The sequence below is a fragment of the Drepanopeziza brunnea genome (genome assembly GCF_022702325.1).
Source record: "Drepanopeziza brunnea f. sp. 'multigermtubi' strain 214-2 chromosome Unknown ctg3, whole genome shotgun sequence".
Classification (NCBI taxonomy): Eukaryota; Fungi; Ascomycota; class Leotiomycetes; order Helotiales; family Drepanopezizaceae; genus Drepanopeziza; species Drepanopeziza brunnea.
This window is the reverse complement of record NW_027094066.1, coordinates 233,961-257,548: the sequence shown is the minus strand read 5'-3', so window position 1 is coordinate 257,548 and position 23,588 is coordinate 233,961. Positions and strand designations below refer to the sequence as shown.

General features: G+C 53.4%; 5 protein-coding genes across 5 annotated transcripts; 2 read left to right on the top strand and 3 right to left on the bottom strand.

The window, feature by feature from the left end:
- Nucleotides 1-1,679: 1,679 nt before the first annotated feature.
- Nucleotides 1,680-2,087, top strand: L3040_002254 (uncharacterized protein; the record flags this gene model as incomplete). Its single annotated transcript, XM_007289847.1, has 1 exon — nt 1,680-2,087. One exon carries the CDS (start codon nt 1,680-1,682, stop codon nt 2,085-2,087), a length of 408 nt encoding a protein of 135 aa, XP_007289909.1.
- A 4,432-nt stretch (nt 2,088-6,519) lies between these two features.
- On the bottom strand, nt 6,520-7,168 carry L3040_002253 (uncharacterized protein; the record flags this gene model as incomplete). Its single annotated transcript, XM_007289848.2, has 3 exons — nt 6,520-6,733; nt 6,864-6,968; nt 7,146-7,168. The coding sequence occupies 3 exons, from the start codon at nt 7,166-7,168 to the stop codon at nt 6,520-6,522; spliced, it is 342 nt and encodes a 113-aa protein (XP_007289910.2).
- Nucleotides 7,169-9,328: 2,160 nt separating this feature from the next.
- Nucleotides 9,329-11,959, bottom strand: L3040_002252 (uncharacterized protein; the record flags this gene model as incomplete). The annotated part of the gene is made up of 2 exons (XM_066155488.1): nt 9,329-9,894; nt 9,949-11,959. 2 exons carry the CDS (start codon nt 11,957-11,959, stop codon nt 9,329-9,331), a joined length of 2,577 nt encoding a protein of 858 aa, XP_066012487.1.
- A 4,687-nt stretch (nt 11,960-16,646) lies between these two features.
- L3040_002251 (uncharacterized protein) lies at nt 16,647-18,378 on the bottom strand (the record flags this gene model as incomplete). The annotated part of the gene is made up of 5 exons (XM_007289851.1): nt 16,647-16,824; nt 16,872-17,571; nt 17,631-17,728; nt 17,779-17,913; nt 17,972-18,378. The coding sequence occupies 5 exons, from the start codon at nt 18,376-18,378 to the stop codon at nt 16,647-16,649; spliced, it is 1,518 nt and encodes a 505-aa protein (XP_007289913.1).
- Nucleotides 18,379-21,417: 3,039 nt separating this feature from the next.
- Nucleotides 21,418-23,198, top strand: L3040_002250 (uncharacterized protein; the record flags this gene model as incomplete). Its single annotated transcript, XM_066155487.1, has 3 exons — nt 21,418-21,773; nt 21,827-22,377; nt 22,435-23,198. 3 exons carry the CDS (start codon nt 21,418-21,420, stop codon nt 23,196-23,198), a joined length of 1,671 nt encoding a protein of 556 aa, XP_066012486.1.
- Nucleotides 23,199-23,588: the final 390 nt, after the last annotated feature.

The following is a 23,588-nucleotide window of genomic DNA, read 5'->3' as shown; positions in this document are numbered from 1 at the left end:
AATTCCGACCTTTTCAAAATTCTGTACTTGATTGATGTCCCCCATGGTACATGTAGCTAACGACACTGTAGTTCGGTTAGTGATGTCAGTTGGTAGAATAGACGCGTAGACCCGGCGGCGCCGCTGATCAAATTGAAAGAAAGCTTGTATCTTTAAGCGTTTCCGGGTTACGGGAGATCGGGATCCGCGACTAGAAGGCGTTTCAAGCAATCGATTATCGGACGGGTCGGCCAACCAGCCATGCCAGAATTGCAAACATAGCCCCGTCATGAGAGGCAAGAAAATTGCCGGGAAGAACATGATTTTCACGAGAAAGAAAAAAAGGAACATGCTCAAATCTGTGTCATGCATGCATTCAATTTCAATTTCATTTTGGCACTGACGACGTAACTAGTCGGTTATTTATCCATCTATCTCTCTATTCGAAGTCCAGCAAAACGTCTCGTACTTATAGCTCCTCGTTAAAGTATAGGCGGATGAGTATATGTGGGGCATTTAATGCTTATTTCATTGCTTAAGCGATAAACGAACCGGCAGGTCGGATCCCGGAACGAAGTAAATGTTGAACAAAGCTTCGATTTCATCTCGTCTTTCTCGTATTTTTGTATAAGTGAAGTGAAGTGAAGTGAAGGGTATTAAATCGAACCATTTGAAATAGATTGGAAACATGCGCGATGGATGGGGCATGTCTCCGAAGTTGAACACGATTGGTTTTGCACGGGTACAGCCCGTTGCCGTTGTCGTCAGGGGGCGCGATTTTTTTTTTTGCGAAATTCGTCAATATTGACGACTCACTATATTTCCTTGGGGATTTCTGGCCTTGGTTCAATGATAATCAGAGTCTAGTGTATGTAGTAGTGAGCTGTGAACCTCCAACTCGGGACTCGCTTGGAGGCTGGGCGTGATATGAAGGTCTAATTAGCCAACGCCTTGCCAGCTTCAAGATATCGACTTTTTTGTTATCATCAGATGATTCGGTCATTCTGGTTGACAGAATCTTGATTAATTCGAAGATTGGGCTTGATTGACTTGCTTGGCTTGCTTGATTTGCTTGGCTTGATTGCTTGACTTGCTTGTTCTCTGCCATGTTTGACATTGGGCCTTTACCGAGTGGTTCAGCGAGCCGAAACTTCGCGAGAAGGAAGTACGGAACTTGATACAAAGTACGCAAAAGCACAGTCCCCCTCTTCTTCCGTCATATCGAGCTTGAATTCCCCAACATCCCCTTTTCTCCCAACGTTTTGTTCTGATTGCAGGAATCGATTCCAGTTTCTGTCCTTGTGCAACTTTGATTAAACTCAGGAGAGGGAGAAGATCCCCTCCGTATCCGATAAGGTTTTTTCCAACCATTCTTACCATACATAAGCTTGAAGATATCCCCGTTTGACCATAACCCATTCAACAATAACAACAAGCTCCATACCAACAACACCAACCATCAAACGGAACTTCCGTTTCTTAACCTCTTCTCAAAGCAAATTTCTTCCCTTGCGTAAGTCTCTTCTCCCGTTCCCACAGATCACACACAATACACCAAACTCTCTAACACCATCCATCTCTCTAGACCCAAGCACACTACTCTCAAGAGAGTCAACTCAAATTCAAGCCGAAGCCCGACCCACACCCATCCTCTCCAACCCTCCCCTCCAGAGCCCCAAATCTCCCAAACCAAAAAGAAGATGTACACCCACACCCTCCTCGCCTCCAAACTCGTCCTCTTCACCTCCGCCCTCACCATCCCCGCCTTCACGATCCCCGCCCTGAACCTCCCCTCCCTGATCTCCATCCCGGCGCTCACCGTCCCGGGACTCACCATCCGGGCCCCCTCACCATCACCGCCGGTCCAGCGCCGCGCCACCTACGACGTCATCTGCCGCGCCGACGTCTTCCAAAACCCCGAGGAGGACATCCCTCAGGTCGCCTGCATGGCGGACGCCAAGTGCCAGGGCGGCGACATGGCCGAGCCCGTCATGGACGCGCAGGACGCGCTTATGTATCAGACGCAGTGCTTCGGCTGTCCGACGACGGAGCTGGCGGGCTCGATGGTGAATGGGTGCTCGTATGAGAGCATGTTGGAGGCGGAGTGAGTTCTTGCTCTTTGTTGTGTGTGAGAGCTCATGTCTTTTTTGGTTGGAGGAGGAGGCAGGTGGGCATATATGTGTGTGTGTGTGTGTATGTATAGGGAATGGAAAGGGGAAAACTCCGATCAATTAATTAATAATGAACAAGAAAGAAAAAGACTGAAAAAATGTTTCCCAATCTCATTCTTCATTGTGTATATATATACCTTATTGCTAGTACTTATCTGGTGATAATACTAAGTCACAGGAAGCAGTTCTGATGACATGGTTGACTTGACTTGTATTCTCTAGAACTAGGAATTGGGATGAGGTTGTAATAGGAACCAGTGCCAAGGCACGAGGTCCGTGCACCCTGCTCTCCTTCCACTTTACCTAGCAACATATATATATATAGACATACAATAAGAAGCAGACGTAGACCAATATCCATCCGTACGCAATACACGTCCCTCCTCAACATCATAACTAAAACAAGTGGAATAAAAGAAGTGAAAATGACCAAAACTCCTTCCTTCCTTTCTCTTATCCTTCTACCCTTCCTTCTCTCCCATCTCTCCCATCTCTCCCATCTTTCTCTCTATCTCTCTTCCCTCCCTCTATTTCGTTTTATATTTAAATCAGGAGAATATGAAATATGCCCGCCCTAACAGATTCCAAAAAGGCGATCGGCAGCCAAAAATAGGATCCCCTGCGGCAAAGGCAACGAGACTCCGTAACAGAGCAATGCGACCGAGAAAAACTCAACTCGCTAGCTCCGTGTTAGCCCAGACACACGGAAGAGATCAGTATCACAAGTCTCGAGTTTGGGAGGGTGTTGGATCGCCGGGTAGCGAACGCTCGCAACTCCGTATCACTAGCGTGCAGCGCACGGAGCTTCGTGCAATTGCAAAACAATGGGTAAGAATGGTACGGTACTTGATTCCTGTGTACTCCCCAAGGCTCAGGGGAGCTGACTCCTTCTATACGAGAGGGAATCGCGTGCACTAAGTAGTAGCTGTTGAATAGTGTTTACATCGATGTTGGGGGGTCCCTGAGAGCATGCCACGCTAAGCGAGGTACGGTATGCCCATCCGTGCCTGAGATATCCGAACCTGCCACATCACCCCCCACTGCCTCGGGTCGATATTGGTGTACCGACAGGGAGAGATAAGATATGTAAGCCCGGCCACACTAAACTTTGGGCGCTAGAATCCAGAGGTGGGCTTCGGTGGGCCAACGTGCAGCTGCAAGAGTCGGTCTTTGAACGACGCTGATTTTTTTTAGGGGGGGGTTATTACATCTAATTCCTCAGGCTGCAGAGAAGCGATCTACGTAGTATCTTGGGGGGGGGGGGGGGGGGGGGGAAAGGAAAGAAAAAAAAGATACTGGCGGACGAAAGAGATTTCATTAACCAAGGCGTCATGAAGAAAAGTCATAAATAAAGAAAAGTCAACTCGGTACGGTAAGTAAGCACCTACCCAGCCTTGCCCAGGAAAATAAGCGAGAGAGGATCAAAACAAGCCCCCATCCCCACCATCCATCACTATCAAGGCGTGCGTCTCAAGACTAAAAGTACCTCCTCCCATCGCACTTCTACTTCTAACAGGTTGGTTCATGAAAGGCTTGAACAGGATCCTTGATATCGATCTGTCTCTGCCATCTCCAAGTTTAGTAATGACTCGAGAGTCTCGAGGGGCCTAGAGTATCTTTACCCCCTCCCCCACCTACTCTTAAATGCTACGTACTTGTGCTTATGGTTATCTATGATCGAGTGCGAAGTCGATGCAAGCCGTAACTTACTCCTTCACTGATCAATTTTACGATAATATGTATACATATATACATATACACATATAATCTTTACAAAAATTTTCTTTCTTCGTCTGCCCCGCGCTGTAATAATGGCCAGCGCAGAGGACCCAAGTAACTCCCGCGGATCCGTTTCTTTGCTCGACTTTTCGTTCTTTATACTAGCAGCTATATATATATAGTCTGGCTATCATTTACTTTATATATATTTGTATGTATGTATGTACACGCCACAAACAAAAGACTGACTGACTGGCTATATATAAGCTTTCATAGTCTCTTCTCCATCACTTCACTTCACTTCACTTCACTTCACTTCCTCGATAGGCAGCTGCAGACAGATACACGTATACGTATATATATATATATATATATATACACACACACACACAAAACCCACCTCTCAAACCCCAACACCCCAAACCCCTCACGACAACAACAACAAATCCAAAAGAGGGACCAAGGTAGAGAGAGAGAGCTTACCCCCAAAAAGAGAGTCAGAAACAGAAACAAAAACAGACAGAAAAAAAAAAACTGCTAACCCACACCCGAACCCCAATTCCCCCCCCAAAAAAACTCCCCAAACCGCCCGCCCAATTCTTCAAACCCGTGCGGAAAAAAAAAACACACACACACAAAACGCCAAACGAAATCCCAATCCGTGAACAACCCCCTTCCTTCCTTCCCTCCCTATCTATCTATCTAATCTAACCTATCTATCTATCTAGCAAAAGGAGGCTTTCCGTCCGAATCTCATTCAGCTCCAACCCCCCCCCCCCCCCCCCCCTTTTTTTTTCCTATTTTTTTCCTTTTTTTTTTCCTATTCACTGCTATACGCTTTTCAAAGCGGAAGCGGAAGCGGAAGGAGGAAACCGAACCCCCCCCCCCCTTCAAAACCCCCAAAAAAAAGAAGAAGAAAAAAAAAGAAGAAAAAAAGAAAAAAAAAAGAAAAAAAAAAAAAAAAAAAGGAAAAAAGAAGAAAAAAAAAAAAGAAAAAAAAGAAAAAAAAAAAAAGGAAAAAAGAAGAAAAAAAAAAAAAAAAAAAAAAAAAAAAAAAAAAAAAAAAAAAAAAAAACCCTCTTCACAGCATGAATAAGGGATACCTGCAGCCAGCTGCAAGAAGCGCTCGTTTCACGCTTCACGCTTCACGTTTCACGTTACCGGTAGATACTTGTTTGTCTGTCTGTTTGTCTGTTTGTCTGTCTGTCTGTTTGATAGATAGATAGATAGGCGTGCATCTAAGCGGAAAATAGAAAAGAGAAGAGAAAAGTTCACTGTTGCGCTTGGCTTGAGAAGTAACTGCAAAAAAAAAAAAAAAAAAAAAAAAAAAAAAAACAGAGGGGGGAGGAGGGACTTTAGCTTTATTAGTTTTGGGAAATAGGACCAAGTAATATTGAACAAGCAGGATTTGGAAAGCTTGATGACGGTGTCGAGCACCTAACTACCGGTACCTTCCTCAGAGATGGGAGGAGTGGATGACGGCTAAATATATATATATATATATATATATATATATATTTATTTATTTATTTATTTGGAAAAAAGTGTTAATCAACCCTTACTTATTATGGTGCGGAAAGGTGGTTCTCCCTCGTGCATTACGTAGTACTTACCTTACTTACTTACCTACTTACTGTATATATATCCCCCTCTCCCCTCCCCTCCCACCCCCCCTCTCACCCTCTCAAATAACCAACCTCCCCCTCCCTCCCGAAGCCAAAACAGCCCAAGGACCCCCCTCACAGACAAGAGGAGCAAGGAGGGAACTATCTATCTATCTATTTATGCCTACCTACCTACCTACCTACCTACCTATCTACCTACCTAGTCTCCACGAGACAGGCTGGAGGGAAACGGTGGGTGGGTGGACGTTTGGATCTTGCTCAGCTCTTCTCTCCTCTCCTCTCCTCTCCTCTCCTCTCCTCTCCTCAGCTCACCTCACCTCGGGGCGGTGGAGGCGGCGGGAGGAAGAAAAAGAGGAGGGACTGGGTTTTGAAACGGTACCGTCCCGTAGACGGGATCATCAATAGGATAACAGATAGGATGATGGGGTCGTTGGATTTGATTTACTTTGCTTTGCTTTGCTTTGCTTGGAATGGAATGGTAGATGGGGAAAAGAAATAGGATAGAATAAGAGGGGGAAAGAAGGACTTGAGAAGAGGAGACGAGAAGAGAAGAGAGGAGAGGATAAGAGTTAGAAAAGAGAATTTGGTACTCATAGTTAGCGAAGTAGCTCACTCCTCGTGATTAGTTGGTTGATTGGGTGGTGCTTCCGACTCACTAATAAAGTATCGAGAATCAGTCAGGAAGACATGATTCCGGACTGGCTTCTTTGACAGGTAAACGAAGCCTCAAATTCCTTTTTCCAGATTACAATCGCCTCTCACGGCATTATTACAATCGCCTCTCATGGCATTGTCACAAACGGGGGTGGCAGATTCCGGAAGAAAGTCAGTGCAGAAGCTCATGGATGCATCATTTATCATCGCCGGTCCAACGCATCAGTAGTCTGATAGTATGCCACCCCCAACCGGCGCATAGAGAACCACCAATAATCCATGCACCACCCCTTCCATTCTGTTCCATTCTGTCAGAGCACCTCCCCCTCCCAGCCATCCATCCTCTCCAGGTATCGAGTCCATAGCAAACTCTACGTCTCAGGCGCACACTCGTCTCCCTCAACCGACGCCTGGATAGCCAGCTTTAAGGCCTGGGGATTGGCGCCTACGACCTGCTCGACCTTCTTGCCGCCCTTGAACAAGATGAAGGTAGGCATGGCGCGGACGCCGAGCTCACGGGCGACCTCGGGAAGCTCGTCGACATCGAGTTTGGCGAAGTGCGCCTTGGGGAATTCTTCCGAGAACCTGATTGAGGCTTGTTAGCAGACGTTTCTACCAGTGATAGAGGGACAGAGAGGATGACCAGCCCACCATCCCGTCCCATCTCCTCCTCTCCCAACGAGCAAGCAAGCAAGCAAGAGGTAGAAGAACTCACTTGACAACCTGAGGCGCAATCACCTTGCAAGGTCCGCACCAAGTAGCGAAGCAATCCAAGATAACGATCTTGTTCTCATTGATAGCAGCCTCGAACTCATCCTTGCTGCAGAGCGCACACACCTATCGCATTAGCCATATACTCCTCTCTTTGATCCTGCCCGATATCCCGATGCAACAAAGCAGGCACAGCAGAGCAGCAGGAGATAAGCCTTTCCCTTCCCTCCCCTTCCCTTCCCTCCCCTTTCTCTCATCAATCAAAGAAGGAGAAGGGCAAGCTTACGTCTTCAAGTTATGGACACCCATGTTCGCAGCAGTAGTCTTGCTAAAGCCTCTTCTCGTAAAGCCTTTGGTGAGGATGGGTGCTTGTGCTTGTGCTTGTGCTTGTTGTATTATCGATGATGTAGGTCGTGATCGTGATGCGCGTCGTAGGAGCAAGAAAGGATTCGCGGCAGAAGTGCGGGCGAGAAGGGACATGAAAGGTGTATTGATATAGGTTGGAGAGAGGGAGGGAGGTGGCCTGTTGGGAAAGGGGGATGGCGAAGGAGGGAGGGGCGAAGGAGGGGTTGATTGGGTTGAAGGGGTTGACGGGGTTGACGGGTTGACGGGTTGATGGGTAAGCTACCGTAATTGGGCTGCTTAGGCGGGATGAGAACTGAAGTGGCAACGGCGCTTGATTTCAAAGGCTTGATGATGACGCCTTAGGCTTAGTCAGCGGGGTGATGGAAGATGGAAGGGTTGATTGTCCACCCAGAGCAAGACAGCAGCAGCGCGGCGCAAGCTACCTTCTGCACGACCCGACCCAGCTCCACTCCACCAAAGCGCAAGGCGCAAAGAGAGCGAGCAGAGCAGAGCAGAGCAGAGCAGTTTGTTTTCCTTTCGGTGCGGCGGAGAGGAGCCGAACCGTAGTATAGTATAGTATAATATAATATAATATAATCTAGTATCCTTAATCCTCATCCGTAGTCCAAAATATTATTTTTTTCTTCTCACAAGCTGGGTAGGGTCGGGGTCAGTCGCGGGGGAGGAAAGGAGAAAAGAGAAAAGAGACGCCAGAGGAGGATAGAGTGGGTGGTCGGCGGGAACTACCTACCTACCTACCTACCTACCTGGTCTAGTCTGGTCTAGTCTGGTCTAGTCTAGTCTAGTCTGCTCTGGTGGTTTTTTCTTTAGGGAGAACGGAAACACTATCGCTGCTACCGTACTTTCGCAATGAAGAAAGGAAAGGAAAGGAAAGGAAGGAAGGATGAGAGAGAAGAGAGAGAGAGAGAGAGAGAGAACAAGGATACTTACCGACTAGGCTTTCGTTCTCTCTTTCGTTCTCTTTCGTTCTCTCTCTCTCGTACCCGCTGCTGCGCTCAGGAAACTCGGGACAGACACATGCACGCAGACGCAGACGCACACTACATGGGTACCTATGCAAAGAAACAAAGAAAGAAAGAAAGAAAGGGTAACAATACTCTTAAATGTAGGTCGATTCAGTTCGATTCATTCCTCTATCTATCTACATCCACATCCACACCCACACACACATACATATACAAAAGCAGCCTCAGCCTCAGCCTCTCCCTCTCCCTCTCCCTCTCTCTCCCCCTCACGCACCATCCACATTACACCCTCATCTTAAGATATTAAGCACCGGCAGAGGGCCGGCTTTGCATACCGTCGATGTATGGACATATACATACATACATACATACAACCATCATCCCTCCCCCCCCCCCCCAAGATCACACCCAGGCATCGCTCAGAAACTTCAAAAACACCGAGATGCGACAAACCGCGAAACGCGAATATGCTAATCAAAATGATAAGCAAGCGTGCCTTTCGTACATTAGGTAAGTCAAGGCGCCACAGAGCTATCCCTCCAGACCACCTCTCCAGATCCCAGCTCCTAAGAAAGAAAAAAACTGGTCGACGGAGATCGGCTTTTTGAATCCCCCCTTGTGATTCCATGGCGTGCCCCGAGCCGTTTGACACGCCAAATAAACTTAGAGGACGGGAAATAGATTTCAAAAACGGCTCAGAGGAGAGCTAAGAAAAAATTAAATTCAGAGTCTGCGTGCGGGTGGGGAATCATTCATCGCGGCTCAAGACATGACGAGAGAAATGAGAAAAGTTTCATGCGGGAGTTGCACGGTGGTGGTGGCTTGAGGAAGCCGCTGGCGGGAAGCCGCTGGCGGGAGGCCGTAGTGAGTAAGATGATACTGGACATCCAGGCAGGCAGTGGCAAAGATAAGCAGCTGATTTGTTGGGGGCGGTGGAGAGGAAAGAGCCGATAGGAGTGACTTGACGGGTCAAGAAAATGTCGAAAGATGCGAATGGCTGGAGTAGAGGTTTAAGGAAAGGGGTCTTGAAGGAGGGTGGGTGTCGATATCGACGGACGGTTGTACAAAAGAAAATCCGGAACTGTGTCGTGCTTATCATTGCGTCGCATACCTGGCTGTCCCAGTATCTGTCTTCTCATTAGTTCTCCTCGACCAGGCTGTCCCTCTTCGCTTCCATCGAGTCGCGGTGCTTCGGATCTAGTAATCGGGTAGAGCCTGCGCTCGTGTGTCGAGCGTGCTTCTGGCCAACGTCGAAGCTGGGAGCCCGCTGTGCGACAGCGTTGCCGGTGGGAGTGTTGGGGGTATCAGGGACCTCGTCGCCGGAATCGTATTCGAACTGGGCCAAGACCCCTTCTCTCGACTTGTGGCGTTCACGATTGATGATGGTAGGGCGTCGCCCCACGGCCCCCCACGTCGACTGCGCAGGAATAGGACTCGCGATGCTCCCTCCTTCCTCGTCATCGCTTGACGGCATCGGATTCTCGGTCGCGGCTGAGAGTCTCTTGATTCTGTGCTGATCAGCGGGACCTTGCATCAGTCGGCTGAGAAACTCGTCTTCGGCTATCTCCGGTTCCTCGGCAGCCTCGGCAAATTCCTTGTCTTTCAGGGTCATGGAATTCAGGCTTTCTCTGCGCGGTTGCAGAGCCGAGCCCCTCTTGGAGCCTCTCCGACCGGAAAGCCACGAACCTTCAGAGTCGATTGAAGCTAGCGACCGCGTCAGAACATTGCCAAGTTCGGGCGAGGGATCCTCGAGCATACGGTGACCCGAGGTCGGTGTTTCGCCCCGATTGCGCGTTGCGTCGACCGATCTGTATCCACTGGTCGGGGTGTCCAGGTAGCGTGCGGGAGGATCATCTGGGCCATGCCTCGTAGTCATCGGAGGTACCAGATCATCCGCGGGAGACTGGACTCTCGAGTCGGGCGGCGACAATGGAAGCTCAGGGAGATCTTCCCGAAACTTCGACATGGTCCGCTTAGGAATGTTGGATGTTGATCGCATTGGAGCGTAACCAATTTGCGCCCCGTGACTACTATTTCGACCACTCTGCATCGAGTCTCGTGATGTATTAGAGAAAGACGATGGCGCAGAATCAATCACCTGCTTCTTTGCCCCTCGTCGGAAGAACGATGTCCAAGATTGAGGTGCGCGTGCCGAAGACATCGAGGCCTGGCGGGGAGGTTTTTGTCTCGTTGGTTTCGGGACCGGTATGGGAGCCGCTGCTGATGGTACGGACCTGGCGAGTTCCATCATGCGAGATATGCTTGATGCGCTTCTGGTATGGGATCGCACCCGCGGCGGAGAGTTGGGCGCAACAGCTGCGTTCCCTACTGTTCCAGTGGTTGCAGTCGGGATGACCGGAGCCAGAGACTCCGACGTAGACGTGAAGTTCTCCGTACGCACACTCGCACTGCGATGGAAGGCCGGTGGCTCTCGGTCCTCGCCCGATTCTGGTAGGAACGCGTCTGCTGGTCGCTCCCCTCGCCCATCGTCTGATGCAACCGAGCCCTTTCTCTTGCTCGAAGTGACGACTGCCGAGGTACCGATTCCCAGACCAACAATCTCCCTCCCCAAGACACCTCGCTCCAGGTTAGGGGGCGTCGGGGTACCCTCACGGGCGGCGGCAGCCTCATCTGCCGTTTGCTTCTCTTGCCGTTGAGCCAACCGTCTCTCCATCTTGACCCTGTCGGCCATCTTCTTCTTGTCTCTCCGTTTCTGATCGCGCTCCATGAGTTCCCGCAATTCACCGGCACTCAGGTCATTCGCCAGATCGTCCACCCTCTTGTTGGCCTTCAGTTCCTTCTCCCCTACAGCTACCCGATCTGACACCTTCCTTCTCCTCGGGTCCGACCTGTCGGGGCCAGAGCCACTGGCTCCCGGGGCATAGCGAGGCCTTTCCGCGTACTTGATCGTCGGTCGAGGGGCGAGAACATCGAGTGAACTTAGTCTGTACGCGGGTTGGTGGCCCGAGTTGGCCGAGACGGAATAGCGTAAAGAATCGGCCAGAGGGACGGATACATTCGTCGTGGGGTTGTCCATGTGTCGATTGAGCCCTCCCCGCATCTTCTTGCTCTCCCGCTTCATCGGTCTGCCCGAAGAGGACACGTCTGCCGCGGGTCGTGTCGGCCTGTAGGCAACCATGGCTCTGATCTCAGCCTCTCGGTCATGCTCTTCCTTCCGCCTCTTGGTTGACTTTCGGCGCGCCAACTCCTGGGCGCCTCTCTTGTGCAACGTTGGCGTCCCCTGCCGGTCCGGAGCGGTGCTCTCCAGGGCTTGGGGGGGCGCCCGAGGGGCCCTCTCTCCCGCGGGCAGTGGCTCCGGCGCGACAGTGTCGGACCCGGGCGCGTGTCCCCGGACGTAGTCGGCGGGGAGGGGTGGCACGGGAGGCACTGGAGCACGCTCTGTCAGATGAGACAGCCGGATACTGTCGTGGCGACCGGGCGAGAAGCTATAGGTCCGATGCGTGTCCTTTGGCGTCCCGGAATCTCTGCTCAATTTTCGCAGCGTGTCTCTCCGACTTCTTCTCCTTTCGGGGCCCGTCACCGCTATTATATCCGCGCGATTATGATTATTTGGATGGTTATGCGTCGCAGGGTCCCGTAGCCGCGGCCGCAGCCCAGCATCATGCAATTCGGCGGGCGGTGGGGACTTTTTCTTTGCCTCTGCCACTGGCTTTGCCTTTGCCTTTGCCCCCGGCCCACACCCGGCGACTGCAGCGGATTTTCCGCGATATTGGCTTCTCGAGCTCCTCCAAAAGGGCCACACGCCCATCGTATCGTGTGCGCGTTCAGTCCCGGGGCAGCGGTGGGACGACGCGGCCGCGCTGCGGCTGGTACGCTAGATTCCGGTCTGGTCTCGCCCGACGGCTGGTGTCCACCACTGTCGCAATGGTCGTCCGACGGAGGTCTCGAGCAGGCGTCGGTGAGGGCAGGGCCATACCCGTCGCGAAGAGTGTAGCGAGTGTGTGAGTGTGAGCGAGTGAGTGTAGGTAGGTAGGTAGGTAGCTACGTGTGTGGGACACAGGGATGCCACCGAGGTACGTTCAGGCGCGAGTGCCAGGCCTTTTCCTTGCAATGAGGATTCGCATACAGACTCGTAGGGTAGTAAGAATCTGGGGATGGAGGGATATGGGCGGGTTGATCTGGTCTGGTGTGGTCGGGTGTGGTGTGGTGTGGTGTGGTCTGGTCTGGTCTGGTCTGGTCTGGTCTGGTCTGGTCTGGTCTGAACTGGTGGCAGTAGAGCGGAGGTTAATGTTGGTGTTCGTGTTTCCGCGCGCATGGGCCGTGGGCAGTTCGAGACGAGACGGGGAGATCCAGGGGATGCAGGGGATCCAGGTCCCTGTCCAATATCCGCTGCGGGTTAAGTGGAGTTGGTGATGGGTCTGTCATGGTAGTCGCAGATTGAGTTGGGAAAAGTCTGTATCTACAGCTATTTATAGTCCAAGTATAGTCTTGTCCTATATTTCTACTCTGTCCGGCAGAGGTCGCATTATGTTTGGGGGATATCAGAGATTGCGGTCGGTATATCTTTCATGCAAGGGGCAGGTTGAGAGGGATGCGAACGGATGGTGTTGATGCAGAGCGGCGATGGTGATTGCTCCGACGTGGCAGTGGCAGTGGCAGTGGCAGTGACAGTTAGTAGCAGTTGGTAGTGGCAGTTAGCAGCGGTAGTCGCAATCAATCGTGTCAATGCACTTCCGGGTCGGCACTGACTTGGTTGGGGCTCGGATGGTCAATTCGACGACTCCAACGACCACTCCAACGACCACTCCAACGACCACTCCAACGACCTGCTCGATCCCGCGCTTCTTCGCCTCTTCCACCACGCCGTCGTCGGAATAAACTTCGCCGCGGCCCGTCGCTGGACCCGAGATTCAACGTGCTTGACGTACCGTGCCGGCCACTCCGTACCACAGATGCGGGCGCAGCTGATACGGGGCATTACTGTATTCATACCACAAGTACGGTAAGTAAGGAGGTCGGCGTGATCGCAGTTGTCACGTCGGGTGCAGCTGGTAACGTACGTATCCGTACATACTGGTACCTCGCTATACCGCAGCTACCGGCGCATACATATTGCGGCCCGCCGCATCACGGAGCTTACCCGCAGAGAGGAGCCTCCCTAGGATGGATTAGATAGAAGTAGATCTACTACTATAGTACTACTCTTAACAATCGCTCCCGTCGTGACGATCCTGTCTCAGCGCCACCCGCGGATTGTCCCCTTGGATTGGTGACTTGGATGTTAGTAGGTACCGGTAGGTACCTAGGTAGACCTCAACAAGGACAAGGTCGATGCGGCCCATGGAACGGTCGTTGATCAATTTGATCAATAAGGGAATTCTGCGTGCCGGTCACCAACGAGTCCAGCCCTAGACAGGGTCAAGCTGCATGGATGCATGCAGCATTGAAGTGCTCGCATGTCACTGATTTCCGCCCCAATCTCTCTTATGGACGACGAGCAAAGCAGAGCAGAGCAGAGCAGAGCAGAGCAGAGCAGAGCAGAGCAGAGCAGAGCGCTTCCCTTGCTAATGACTGACTCCTCTTTCATCTCATCTACCTACGGACGAATGAGACCCACGCATCCGCATCTTCCTAGCGTCGCATCTTGGTTGGCAGGCAATCTGCTATGCCACCCGGCATTTACACTGTATATCTGTGTATGTGCTATCCCCAGTGGAGTTGGATCAACACGATCAATGTCGATGGAGCGGAAGAAGACGGACACGCACACGCACACGCACACGCAGACGAAGCCGGCATTCCAACTCACTCTCAGCCTTACCGCGAGCCAGCAGCCCTCGCGGCATCGCAAGGGACTTGGTGGCTTCCCTCCGCAGGGTTGCACGACAGGCCACGACCGTCGTACGAGGACCCAATTGGGGCGGCAGTCGCAGTCTCATTTGGGGGATATTCCTCATCGAGCGAGCTCCTTTTCGTCATTGGTGACGCAGTGCCACCAACTGATGCCCGTTCGTTCTTTCCCTCTTTCGTTCCCTCTCTTCCTCGCTGCTGAGCCTTCTCCATTCTCCGTTTTATCTTCCGAGCAGATTCGTCCTTGCGTCGCGTCAGATACAGATACCCACTTTTACGGCTGGGGAAGGGCCCTGGGCGTTGATTTGTGATGTTTGAATCTGATCGCAAGCGCGTTCAGTCTCCCGGTCATACATACATTTGTCATCATGGTGTAGGTGTACCGGTACTACCTAGGTAGTCAGAGCCTAGCTGATCCCACCCTCCCAACGCTCCTGCTCACACGGCCCTCGAGGCCGGAATTCTCCATCTCGAAACACAGCAGCAAGCCAGGTCAGAGGCGGTCGCAGGCCTGCACGGCCATCTATGTCATTCATTGACTCTGCAGGCTGTTGAAGCAACTCCTCCTCTCCCCTTCCGTATCACATGTGTGAAATTCCAGCTCGCCCGCTGTAACCAAGGGAGGTAACGGGGGCAGGGAATCCAGCACCGAGTCGAGCTGAATTGATAAACAAAAACACCATTTTTTTTTTAACCTCATCTCGTCTTTGTTGTCGCCGAGAAATCGAATCCATGTTCGAGTCGGCCACATGGGCACAACGTGAGGAAGATGACAGCCACCGCTGCATATACATAGAAAGAAAGATGACCCGACCGATTTATCTGTTTCAATGCGCGTTAGCGTAGCCACCGTTGTTTGGTTCCCTTTTTGTAGATGTTCTTTGATTTATGCGAATATGGAGACCAAAAACAAAAACAAAAACATTAAGATCCTGCCTGAGCTGAAGCGAATTGGATTGGATTTGAACTGAGCGCGGAAAGGTGGGGCCCGTCCGGGTCCTGGTTCTACCGTACTGTAGCTGGCCACGTACCGCCCGCCCAGTCAGGAGCTGAGCTGAGCTGCCGCAGCCGACGACCGCCGGTTGGCGAAGTCGGCATCGCACTGGAGAATCGCTAGCAAGAGAGCTGCTGCAAGACGGGGTTGGTGGGTGATAGGTAGTGGTGGCAGGTGTTCCATACTTCCGGTAGATACCTACCTACATCGGCTCCCAGTACAGCGAGAGGCCCGCCTATACGATACGATGCGATTCGATGCGCTACGCAACGCTGCGAAGCGTACTCTTTCTTTCCCGAGAACGGTTCCAAAAAAAAAAAAAAAAAAAAAAAAAAAAAAAAACTCCCCTGTCAATAGCTGCATGGCGTCCGTCCCTCTGAATCGCAAAGGGAGATCTAGCCCACTGAATCGTTCTGAATCCTCTCTCTCTCTCGCCTCTACGTATAAATGGCAAGACCCCAAAATTGACCCCCCAACGACGAACGGCACCGGAGTTCGTTCGTTGAAGGAGCGCGCGCCTTGCCGTGGGAGGCCGAGAAGCCAACGCCCTCTTTGCGAGGAAAAACGGACAGTCGGAGAGAGAGGGTTGGGCAGTGGTGAGAAGCTTTGCTTGCTTGCTTGCTTGCTTGCCACGCGCGGGGAGGTCCCTAGGTCCCCTAGGTACCTATCTCGCCGTATTGGCACCTGTGTTTTCAAGTACGGTACGTGCCAGCAGCTCAGTCGGCTGGAAAGTCACACACACACACACACACACACACACACACAGCCATCACGATTTTTGCCCGGCGGAGAGCCAAGCAAGCAAGCATAGAATGAATGAACGGCGCTGAGATAGATCATCGGCTCCCAGCGCGCAGCTAAAGCGAGGGCTGAGAGTCTGTAAGGTGAGTTCCGCTGGACAGGTCGTGGCTATGCAGAGAGATAGACACGGATAGGGAACGAGTCAATTAATTAGAGGATCTGCTCTCGCAGGCGGAGAAAGAGGATTGAGGAAGAGGAAGAGGAAGAGGAAGAGGAAGAGGAAGAGGAAGAGGAAGAGGAAGAGGAAGGAAGTGAATGAGCCTGCTCGTCATGCACATATACTACTACTGTGATCCTCAACAGAAACAATCTGCCGCGCTCCAAGGAGAAGGGGAGACTCAACCTCGACTAGACAGACCCTCAAGCGATATGCTGCCTGCCTGCCTGCCTGCCACCGTGGGGGTCCCAAGCTCCTCCCTTACCAAAACACGGGTGCTCGACTCTCAGCCAGTCAGGGTTGCCTTTCCCATCGCACATTTCCCACGTCGCGAGCAGCTGCCACGTTAAGTAAGTATCTCACACGCTCTCTCGAGGTGTCTATCTACCTCCGTGGCTCCGTGGCTATCCTTGCTCTACGAGCGCGAACAGAACTGGCCCGTCGGGTCGAGGCGACTGCCGCTCTCGGATCCATCAGCCTTGCGGATCAGGAAGGAGGTCTGCGGCCGTGGGTGCGAGGGGCAACGAAAGCCTGGTTGGCCGGGGGAGATGGTGCGTGGATCGGGGTGGGGTTACCTACTTTGTTTTGCTGATCAGGTTGGATTTCAAGCTCAAGTTTTAGCGCGGGCTAGGCGATATCAGGCTCACTGAGGTGCTACTGTATGTATTGATTAGGAAAGGTAGTGTCTCCCTTTCATGCCACAAAGTTCCCGAGGATTTCTAGGAAATGTATTTGAGACCAGTTGTCGGTCTTCTCGAAAAGCAGATCTACACCGACCTTGGCGTCCCCTTCGCGTCCATCACAGCTTCGCCTTACTTCCCAGAATCTCTTCGACCAGCTCCACGGCGCCCTCCGAGCACCCATAACTACCCTGGTATCCCCAACCTCCGTGTCCATAGTTGTGTACCACCCACTGACCCCCAGCCAGCCGCTCCTTCTCCATCCTCACCCCGCCCTTCCTCCGTGGTCGCAAGCCCACCCCATGCCTCACCCACACTCAGCGCCTCGATGCCCTTACCCCTAGTCAGCTGCGGGCACATCTCCACTGCCCTCTTCATGATCCGTATGGCCTGGTTCGGGTCGACCTGCGACTCCCAATGGCCCTCCTGGTACGTGCCGCCGAGGATCGTACCGCCGCCAGCAGCGCGCTGCATGACATACGAGACCTCGTCGTCGCCATCATCCGTCCCGGAAACGGTGAACATGGCGCCGCCGGGGCTGTTGCGCACGACGACAATCTGGCCGCGGACAGGTACCACGTCTGGATCCATCACGCCGCCGAGCCTGCATGCCAGCAGGCCGGTGCAGTTGACCACCACGTCCGCTGCGCCTGCAGAGTGGAGCGCACCCGCGTCAGCGATGTGCGAGATGACCTCCCGCTTGACCGTCGCGCCGTTCTTGAGGCACTGGGAGACCAGGTAGGGCAGGTAGACGGCGGTGTTGATACACACTGACGTGAACAGCGTGCCAGAATCCACGGCAGCCGGGAGCTCGGATCTCTCGAGGACGCGGAATCCAGGCACGACGGAGGCGAACCAGGGACGCGTGGAGAGCAGCTCGTGGAACCATTGGCCGGTGGTGGCGTGGGCGTCCTTGAGACGGTTGTAGACGACCGCATCTGCTCTTCGTCAACTGGGGGGGGGCCCGGGCACGTGTGGTAGGGGAGCGAGAGAGGACCTTGGAAATGGATGCCGGCTTCGGGGACATGCTCCGCGAGACGGGCCAGCTCAGGCCATGTCTTCTTCTCCCAGCGATTGTCACGTTGGGGGGAGACCCTGGGACGGTGGTGAGTTGAGGGCGCAGGTGAGAGGGCGATCTGACGCACGGGAGGTAGTTTGCTCCTGCCCAAGGTGAAGTGTACTCGATATCATAGTCGCCGGGCATGTGCTTTGCTATTACGGTCACGCTGTGCCCTTTCCGCGACAGCAGCAAGGCAGTGGTGAGGCCGGAAACACCAGCACTGGCTGGCAATCAGTACATACATCTTCAGAGGTGCAAGGCGCGGGGTGTGGACAGACCCGACAACTACGATATTTGGCATGATGGCAATGGGGGCAGAGCCGTACCTCAGATTCCGAGCGCCCGCGGAATCAGATATACTATAGAATGCGGCTTTCGAGCTGGCTTGACTCACTTCGTCTAGGGAATACCGGTATCGTTCGTCGGCTGATCCCCACTCTTGTCCGGCTTTCCCCACAAAGCCCACTGTCGCCAGACCGCTCGCTCCCTTTTGATTGGCCGTGTCGCGAGCAGCGATAACGACAAGGACAACGACATCGATATCCTGAAGTCGGCACGCAACATGAATGGCCTCCCCGCATGCCTCTTCTGATCTGCACAGCAGCAGGTGGATCTCACCAGCATCCGCGACGGAAAGGCTTTGATAGTGGATAACAGCCCGGCTTGAAAGCCGTCTCCCTCGCATAGTGAGGTCCACTGGTAGACCGCTATCCCGGCACCGCTGCACCGCCGAGCAGAAAGGCTTTGCACCAAATTTCCAATTGCATTTGACCGTTGATGCGGTCAGGATACGATATTCTACCGACGTACTAGATGAAAATGAAATGCCTATTTATTTTCCTATATACCTATGCAAGGGCAAGATACGTAGCAGCCCCATATACCTACCTACCTACAAGGCGGCAACAAACCTCGCTTAACGAACAGCAAAGTCAACACGCGTTCCGCCATGCCGCTAGGTACCTACGTACCGCAACTCCCCTCCCTCTCTCCCCCCCTCACCTCCGAAGCGAATGATCCACAGATAAGAACTCGAACATCCGAACGGCAACGAGTCTCGCCAGCGCAGCCAGCGCAGCCAGCGCGTTTCTCACAAAAAAAAAAAAAAAAAAAAAAATTCGGACGGCGTGGCGGCGACCATCCCCCAAAGTCGCTCCCGCTACTTCCTGTCGTTACGGTTACCGGTACGGTAGGTAGTACCTTCCTTACCTCCCGTGCATCAATCAAACCTCGCCCCTCTCGATGCCACACCGCACCCGCTTCGAGAAGTGGCTTTGCTTTCCGGGTCGGCGGGTCTTTCATGAAAAAAGAAAAAGAAAAAGAGAAAAAAAAAAAGAGAAGAAAAGAGAAAGAAGAAAAAGAAAAGAAGAAAAAAAAAAAAGAAAAAAAGAAAAGAAAAAAAAAAAAAAGAAAGAAGAACCCCCCCCCCCCCCCCCCCCCCCCCAGGCCCTTAGTCTCTGCCCTGCGCTACCTACGAGGTCGAGTTTGTCGCAGATGGAAAAGCGCACGGAGGTCCTCAAACGAGAAGAATTTTCTATTACAATTTTCCTCTTTTCTTGTAGATACTACAATCCTCGCTCATCCAAGCTCGATGCCCATACTCACAATAATCCTCGGCCGTGCGATGACTCTTCGCATCACGCCTCACGACCGGTACTTCGACTTCGCATAGGTACGGGACTCACATATCCGCGTATACGCGTACGTCATGGGCGCTTTCTCTGCTTGAGATAGGTACCTACTGCTTTTGCTGATGTGATGATGTGTGGTGGGTCGTGGATAGTGGATAGTGGATAGTGGATAGTGGATAGTGGATAGGACGGAATGGATGAATGAATGGCGTTGGTTGGTTGGAAGAATGGGGAGTTGAGAGCGCGAGGTTCTCCATGCGGTTCGTGGGTGGGTGGGTGCCGGTACTGTGCTTTGCACCGGTTTGGGCCCGTGCGTGCGGCGCAGCTCCTTTGGTGCTTGGGGTGGGTAGGTGTTGCTTGATTGGGTTGGGTAGTTGCGTGGTTGGTACAGTAGAGGTGGTGTGGTGTGGTGTGGTGTGGTGTGATGATTGTGTACGGGATGGTCGGGATGGTCAGCGACGGTGGCGCAGGTTCTTGGTCTCTGCTGGGTGCGATACTGGCTCGCGGCATCTCGAGCTTGAAGCTTGAAGCTTGAAGCTTGAAGAGCGCGGGTGAGTGAGTGAATGAATGAATGAATAATGGGCGTTGGACTGTGTTGACGATACGTACTAGTATGAAAGATGGATGGATGGAGGTCGGTGCTGCGGCTCCTACTCTGGTTTCGATTGGGTAAGAGGAGGGGATCGGATTCCTTTTGAAAGCTACTTACAGGAGCAGTTGGGAATTTACTACTAGTGGTAGTCGAATACGGATCGGTGCTGGATTTAGGTTAGAGGATGCCTGACGCCTTTGACCTGCCTTCAGTCCAGTCCAGTACTGTAGGTACTTACAGTCGGGTAGTCTTCCCAAGGCAAGTTTACCAGTGCCCACCGTGCCCAGTGCCCAGTGCCCAGTGCCCAGTGCCCAGTGCCCAGTGCCCAGTGCCCATGCCCAGTGCCCCATTGCCCTCGTCCCCTCGCCCCCTCGCCCCTTCCCCGACTCTCACCCGGTCATTGCCGTAGGACCATCTTGAGCGTCTGGACTACTGCGAACGAGAGAAAGAGCCAATGGGCGGCGGGGGATTATCAATGAACCCTCTGTCAGTGACCCACTCCCCTGCCCTTCCGACCCGCTCCGACCCGCTCCGACCCACTCCGACCCCACTCTACCCCACTCGGAGATGGGAGATGAGATTTGACGAATATCGCAAGGCAATCGCAAGGCAAATCGCAAGGCCTCGCAAGGCCTCGCAACCCATCCGCATCTCCGCAAGTAAAGTGAGTTGAAGCCAGAAGTACCGAATCTTGAATGGAAGGGAATGGAAAATGGCATGGCATTCGCACACCCATCAACCACGTGACTGGACCATCCATACCAAGTACAATCCTTTCTTTCTTTCTGTCCACTCTCCTCTTCTCCCTTGACACTTCTCCCTTGTCACATCACCTATCACCCTCCCCTTCCCCTTCCCCTTCCTCCTCCCCCTGGGACCCATCGTCGGATCTGATTAGATCACCACGCATGCATTCCGGAGACGTCCACGGCCACGGCCACGTCCACGTCCACGTCCACGTCCACGTCCACGATCACGACTAGCAGAAAAGCTAAACCCAAAGACTACGCCAACCACCATCATACACATCTGTCTACCTAGGCGAACGTTTCTGGATACGACGACCCTCGTCTCGCCCTTCGCCCTGTCGCTGCGACCTGCATGTTGATCCAACCCCCCTCCGGCTGCGGCGGCTGCTGATGAGATTCCGATATCAAGCTCACACTGAAAGCAAGAGCTTGTTGATATACTTCCGCTGCCGAATCCTCACTCAATCCCCGTCACCGAAGCGAACACCCACTCACGACTTACTTACCTGCCCGTTGCCATCAGAAGAAAGAGGTTCGTTCGTTCGCTCGCCAGGCGTCGGCGTCGGCGTCGGCGTCAAATTCGTGACCCTGATCACTCCACCGAGATCACGGCCTGAACCTCGAACGGGACGACCAGCCAATCCATCTATCTACCTACTCAACTATCCATGTGCTCGGTACTCCGACCTCGAGATCCTAGATATACTGGCTTCGCGTCAGATCACGCCAAGCCGAATCATCCCGTCCGCAACATGAGCAAAGACTTGCCCACGTCGCCGCGGCCACGGAAGGGGGGGGAGACATATCCGGTTCGAACCCTGTCTCCCAAGGAATCATCAGGAGAGGATGTCGAGCTTGCCAAGCAACTGATGGGACACGCCCAAGCAGCGGCAAGGGAACACCGTGCATCGAGCCGATACCGATATCCAGGAGATAGCCCGTCGCCAGCCCACGAGCAGAGACCGACTTCCACGAGCCCGGCTGCGGAAAGAATGAGCCATATGACACCGGCATCTGCCACGGAAGAAGGCAGTCGTCATAAAGAGCCGTCATATGCACCCATTTCTTCTTCGGCGGTCGACGCGACCCCTGCCGGTCAAGTATGCAGGTAAGTTCAGCCTTGCGGTCAACTTCCATGAGCCGAATTTGACCCCATCGCAGCAACTGCGGCACGAGCAGAACTCCACTATGGCGACGGTCTCCCCAGGGGGCTACGATTTGCAATGCGTGCGGTCTCTACTTGAAAGCCCGGAACGCCTCCAGACCGCCGAACTTGAAGCGACCCCCGACCACCATGGCGGCGTCGCCGGGTCAGGAAATCCCCGAGCAGAGAATCTCTCCGGCGAGAACAGGACCGAGTAGTAGTCAGGTCTCGACGGGAGCCGCCTACGTGACGACGGATAATACACCGGTCGGGTCTTGTCCCGGCGGGGGGAAGTGTAACGGGACCGGGGGAGCGCAAGGTTGCAGCGGCTGTCCCGCATTCAACAATCGGTTATCCAAAAGCGCCCACGTCGCCGCCCCCCAGCCGTCTCCCGCCCCAACGCAACACAGCGATGGCCCTTCGGACGCCCCGTCACCGATCGATGTCGCCGCTCTCAGCCTCCAGGGCCAAAATGCGACGGTCGTGCTGGCGTGCCAGAACTGTGGAACCACCATCACCCCGTTATGGCGCAGGGACGAGAGCGGTCATACGATCTGCAACGCCTGTGGCAAGTATCGCGCCTCCGGGAAGCACTCGCGCGTACCGGCTAACGATGGTATCATAGGCTTGTATCACAAACTTCACGGGGTCCACCGCCCGGTCACCATGAAGAAATCGACCATCAAACGCCGGAAACGTGTGGTGCCTGCGTCACAGGGTGCGCCAGCGTCAGGAGCCGATGCCACGGCTCCCACGGGGTCTCCCGAATCAGATATCCCATCTCCGGCCGAGGAGGCTCCCCGCGGGAGCATCAACGCCGACGGCTCCGTCAACCTCGGTCTACGATTACGCGACGCACCGGGTCGCTCACTCCTCCCGGAACCCGTCCCGTCGGGTCGCGGAGGACAGAATGGAATCCCAGATGTGTCAGCATATCTATCGCTGAACCCGCTTCAACATGACCATTCCGACGGCGTGTATAGCGAGAACCGCCTCCCGCCCATGACGTCGTATCCTCCACCGGCCCACCAGCGCCCCTCCGTCTCCCCGAACTCCAATTCCTTCCACCTGCTGTCCCTGAAACGCTCCTTCTCGACTGCGGAGATGGAGCAGTTGGCGCCGATGGATGATGCGAACGCGAGCGCCCAACCCCAACGGCTGAGTTCCATCAAGAGTATCCTGAATCCTGGCTTTGAGGAGGGCGAGAGGGAGATGAGGAATCGGGGGGACAGTCGGAGTCCAAGTTTAGGGTACGGGAGTGGGAACGGGAGTGGGGGTGTGCACGAGGAGAGAAAGAAGGTCGAGCGGAGAGAGATGTTACAACGGGAGGCGGAGAGGATGAGGGAGGCGCTCAAGGCGAAGGAGAGGGAGTTGGAGGAGATGGACTAACAATCAAAGAGTTGGGGGGGGGGGGGGGGGGGGGGGGGGGGGGGGGGGGGGAGGGGGGTTGTTATGTTTAAGCGAGGCGAGACGAGGCGAGGCGAGGTTGACGGATGGGTAGGCGCCGATTATGCATCCTCGATGCGAATTTTACATCACGGCCAAGTTTCGATCAGTTTTGCACGTTGGCGCAAGGGATAGACGTGAGTAATCTTTCCTTGGGGGTTATGGCAGGGGCATCAGGGGCATTGGGATTGAACGGTATGGCATGGCATGGCATGGCATGGTATGGTATAATATCATTCAGGAAGGAAACGTGAATACGGGACGGCATTCATAGGTTCATGGGTATCACGCCAGAAGAGAAGGGGCGGCGCTGTGGGCGGCGGCGGCGGGGTG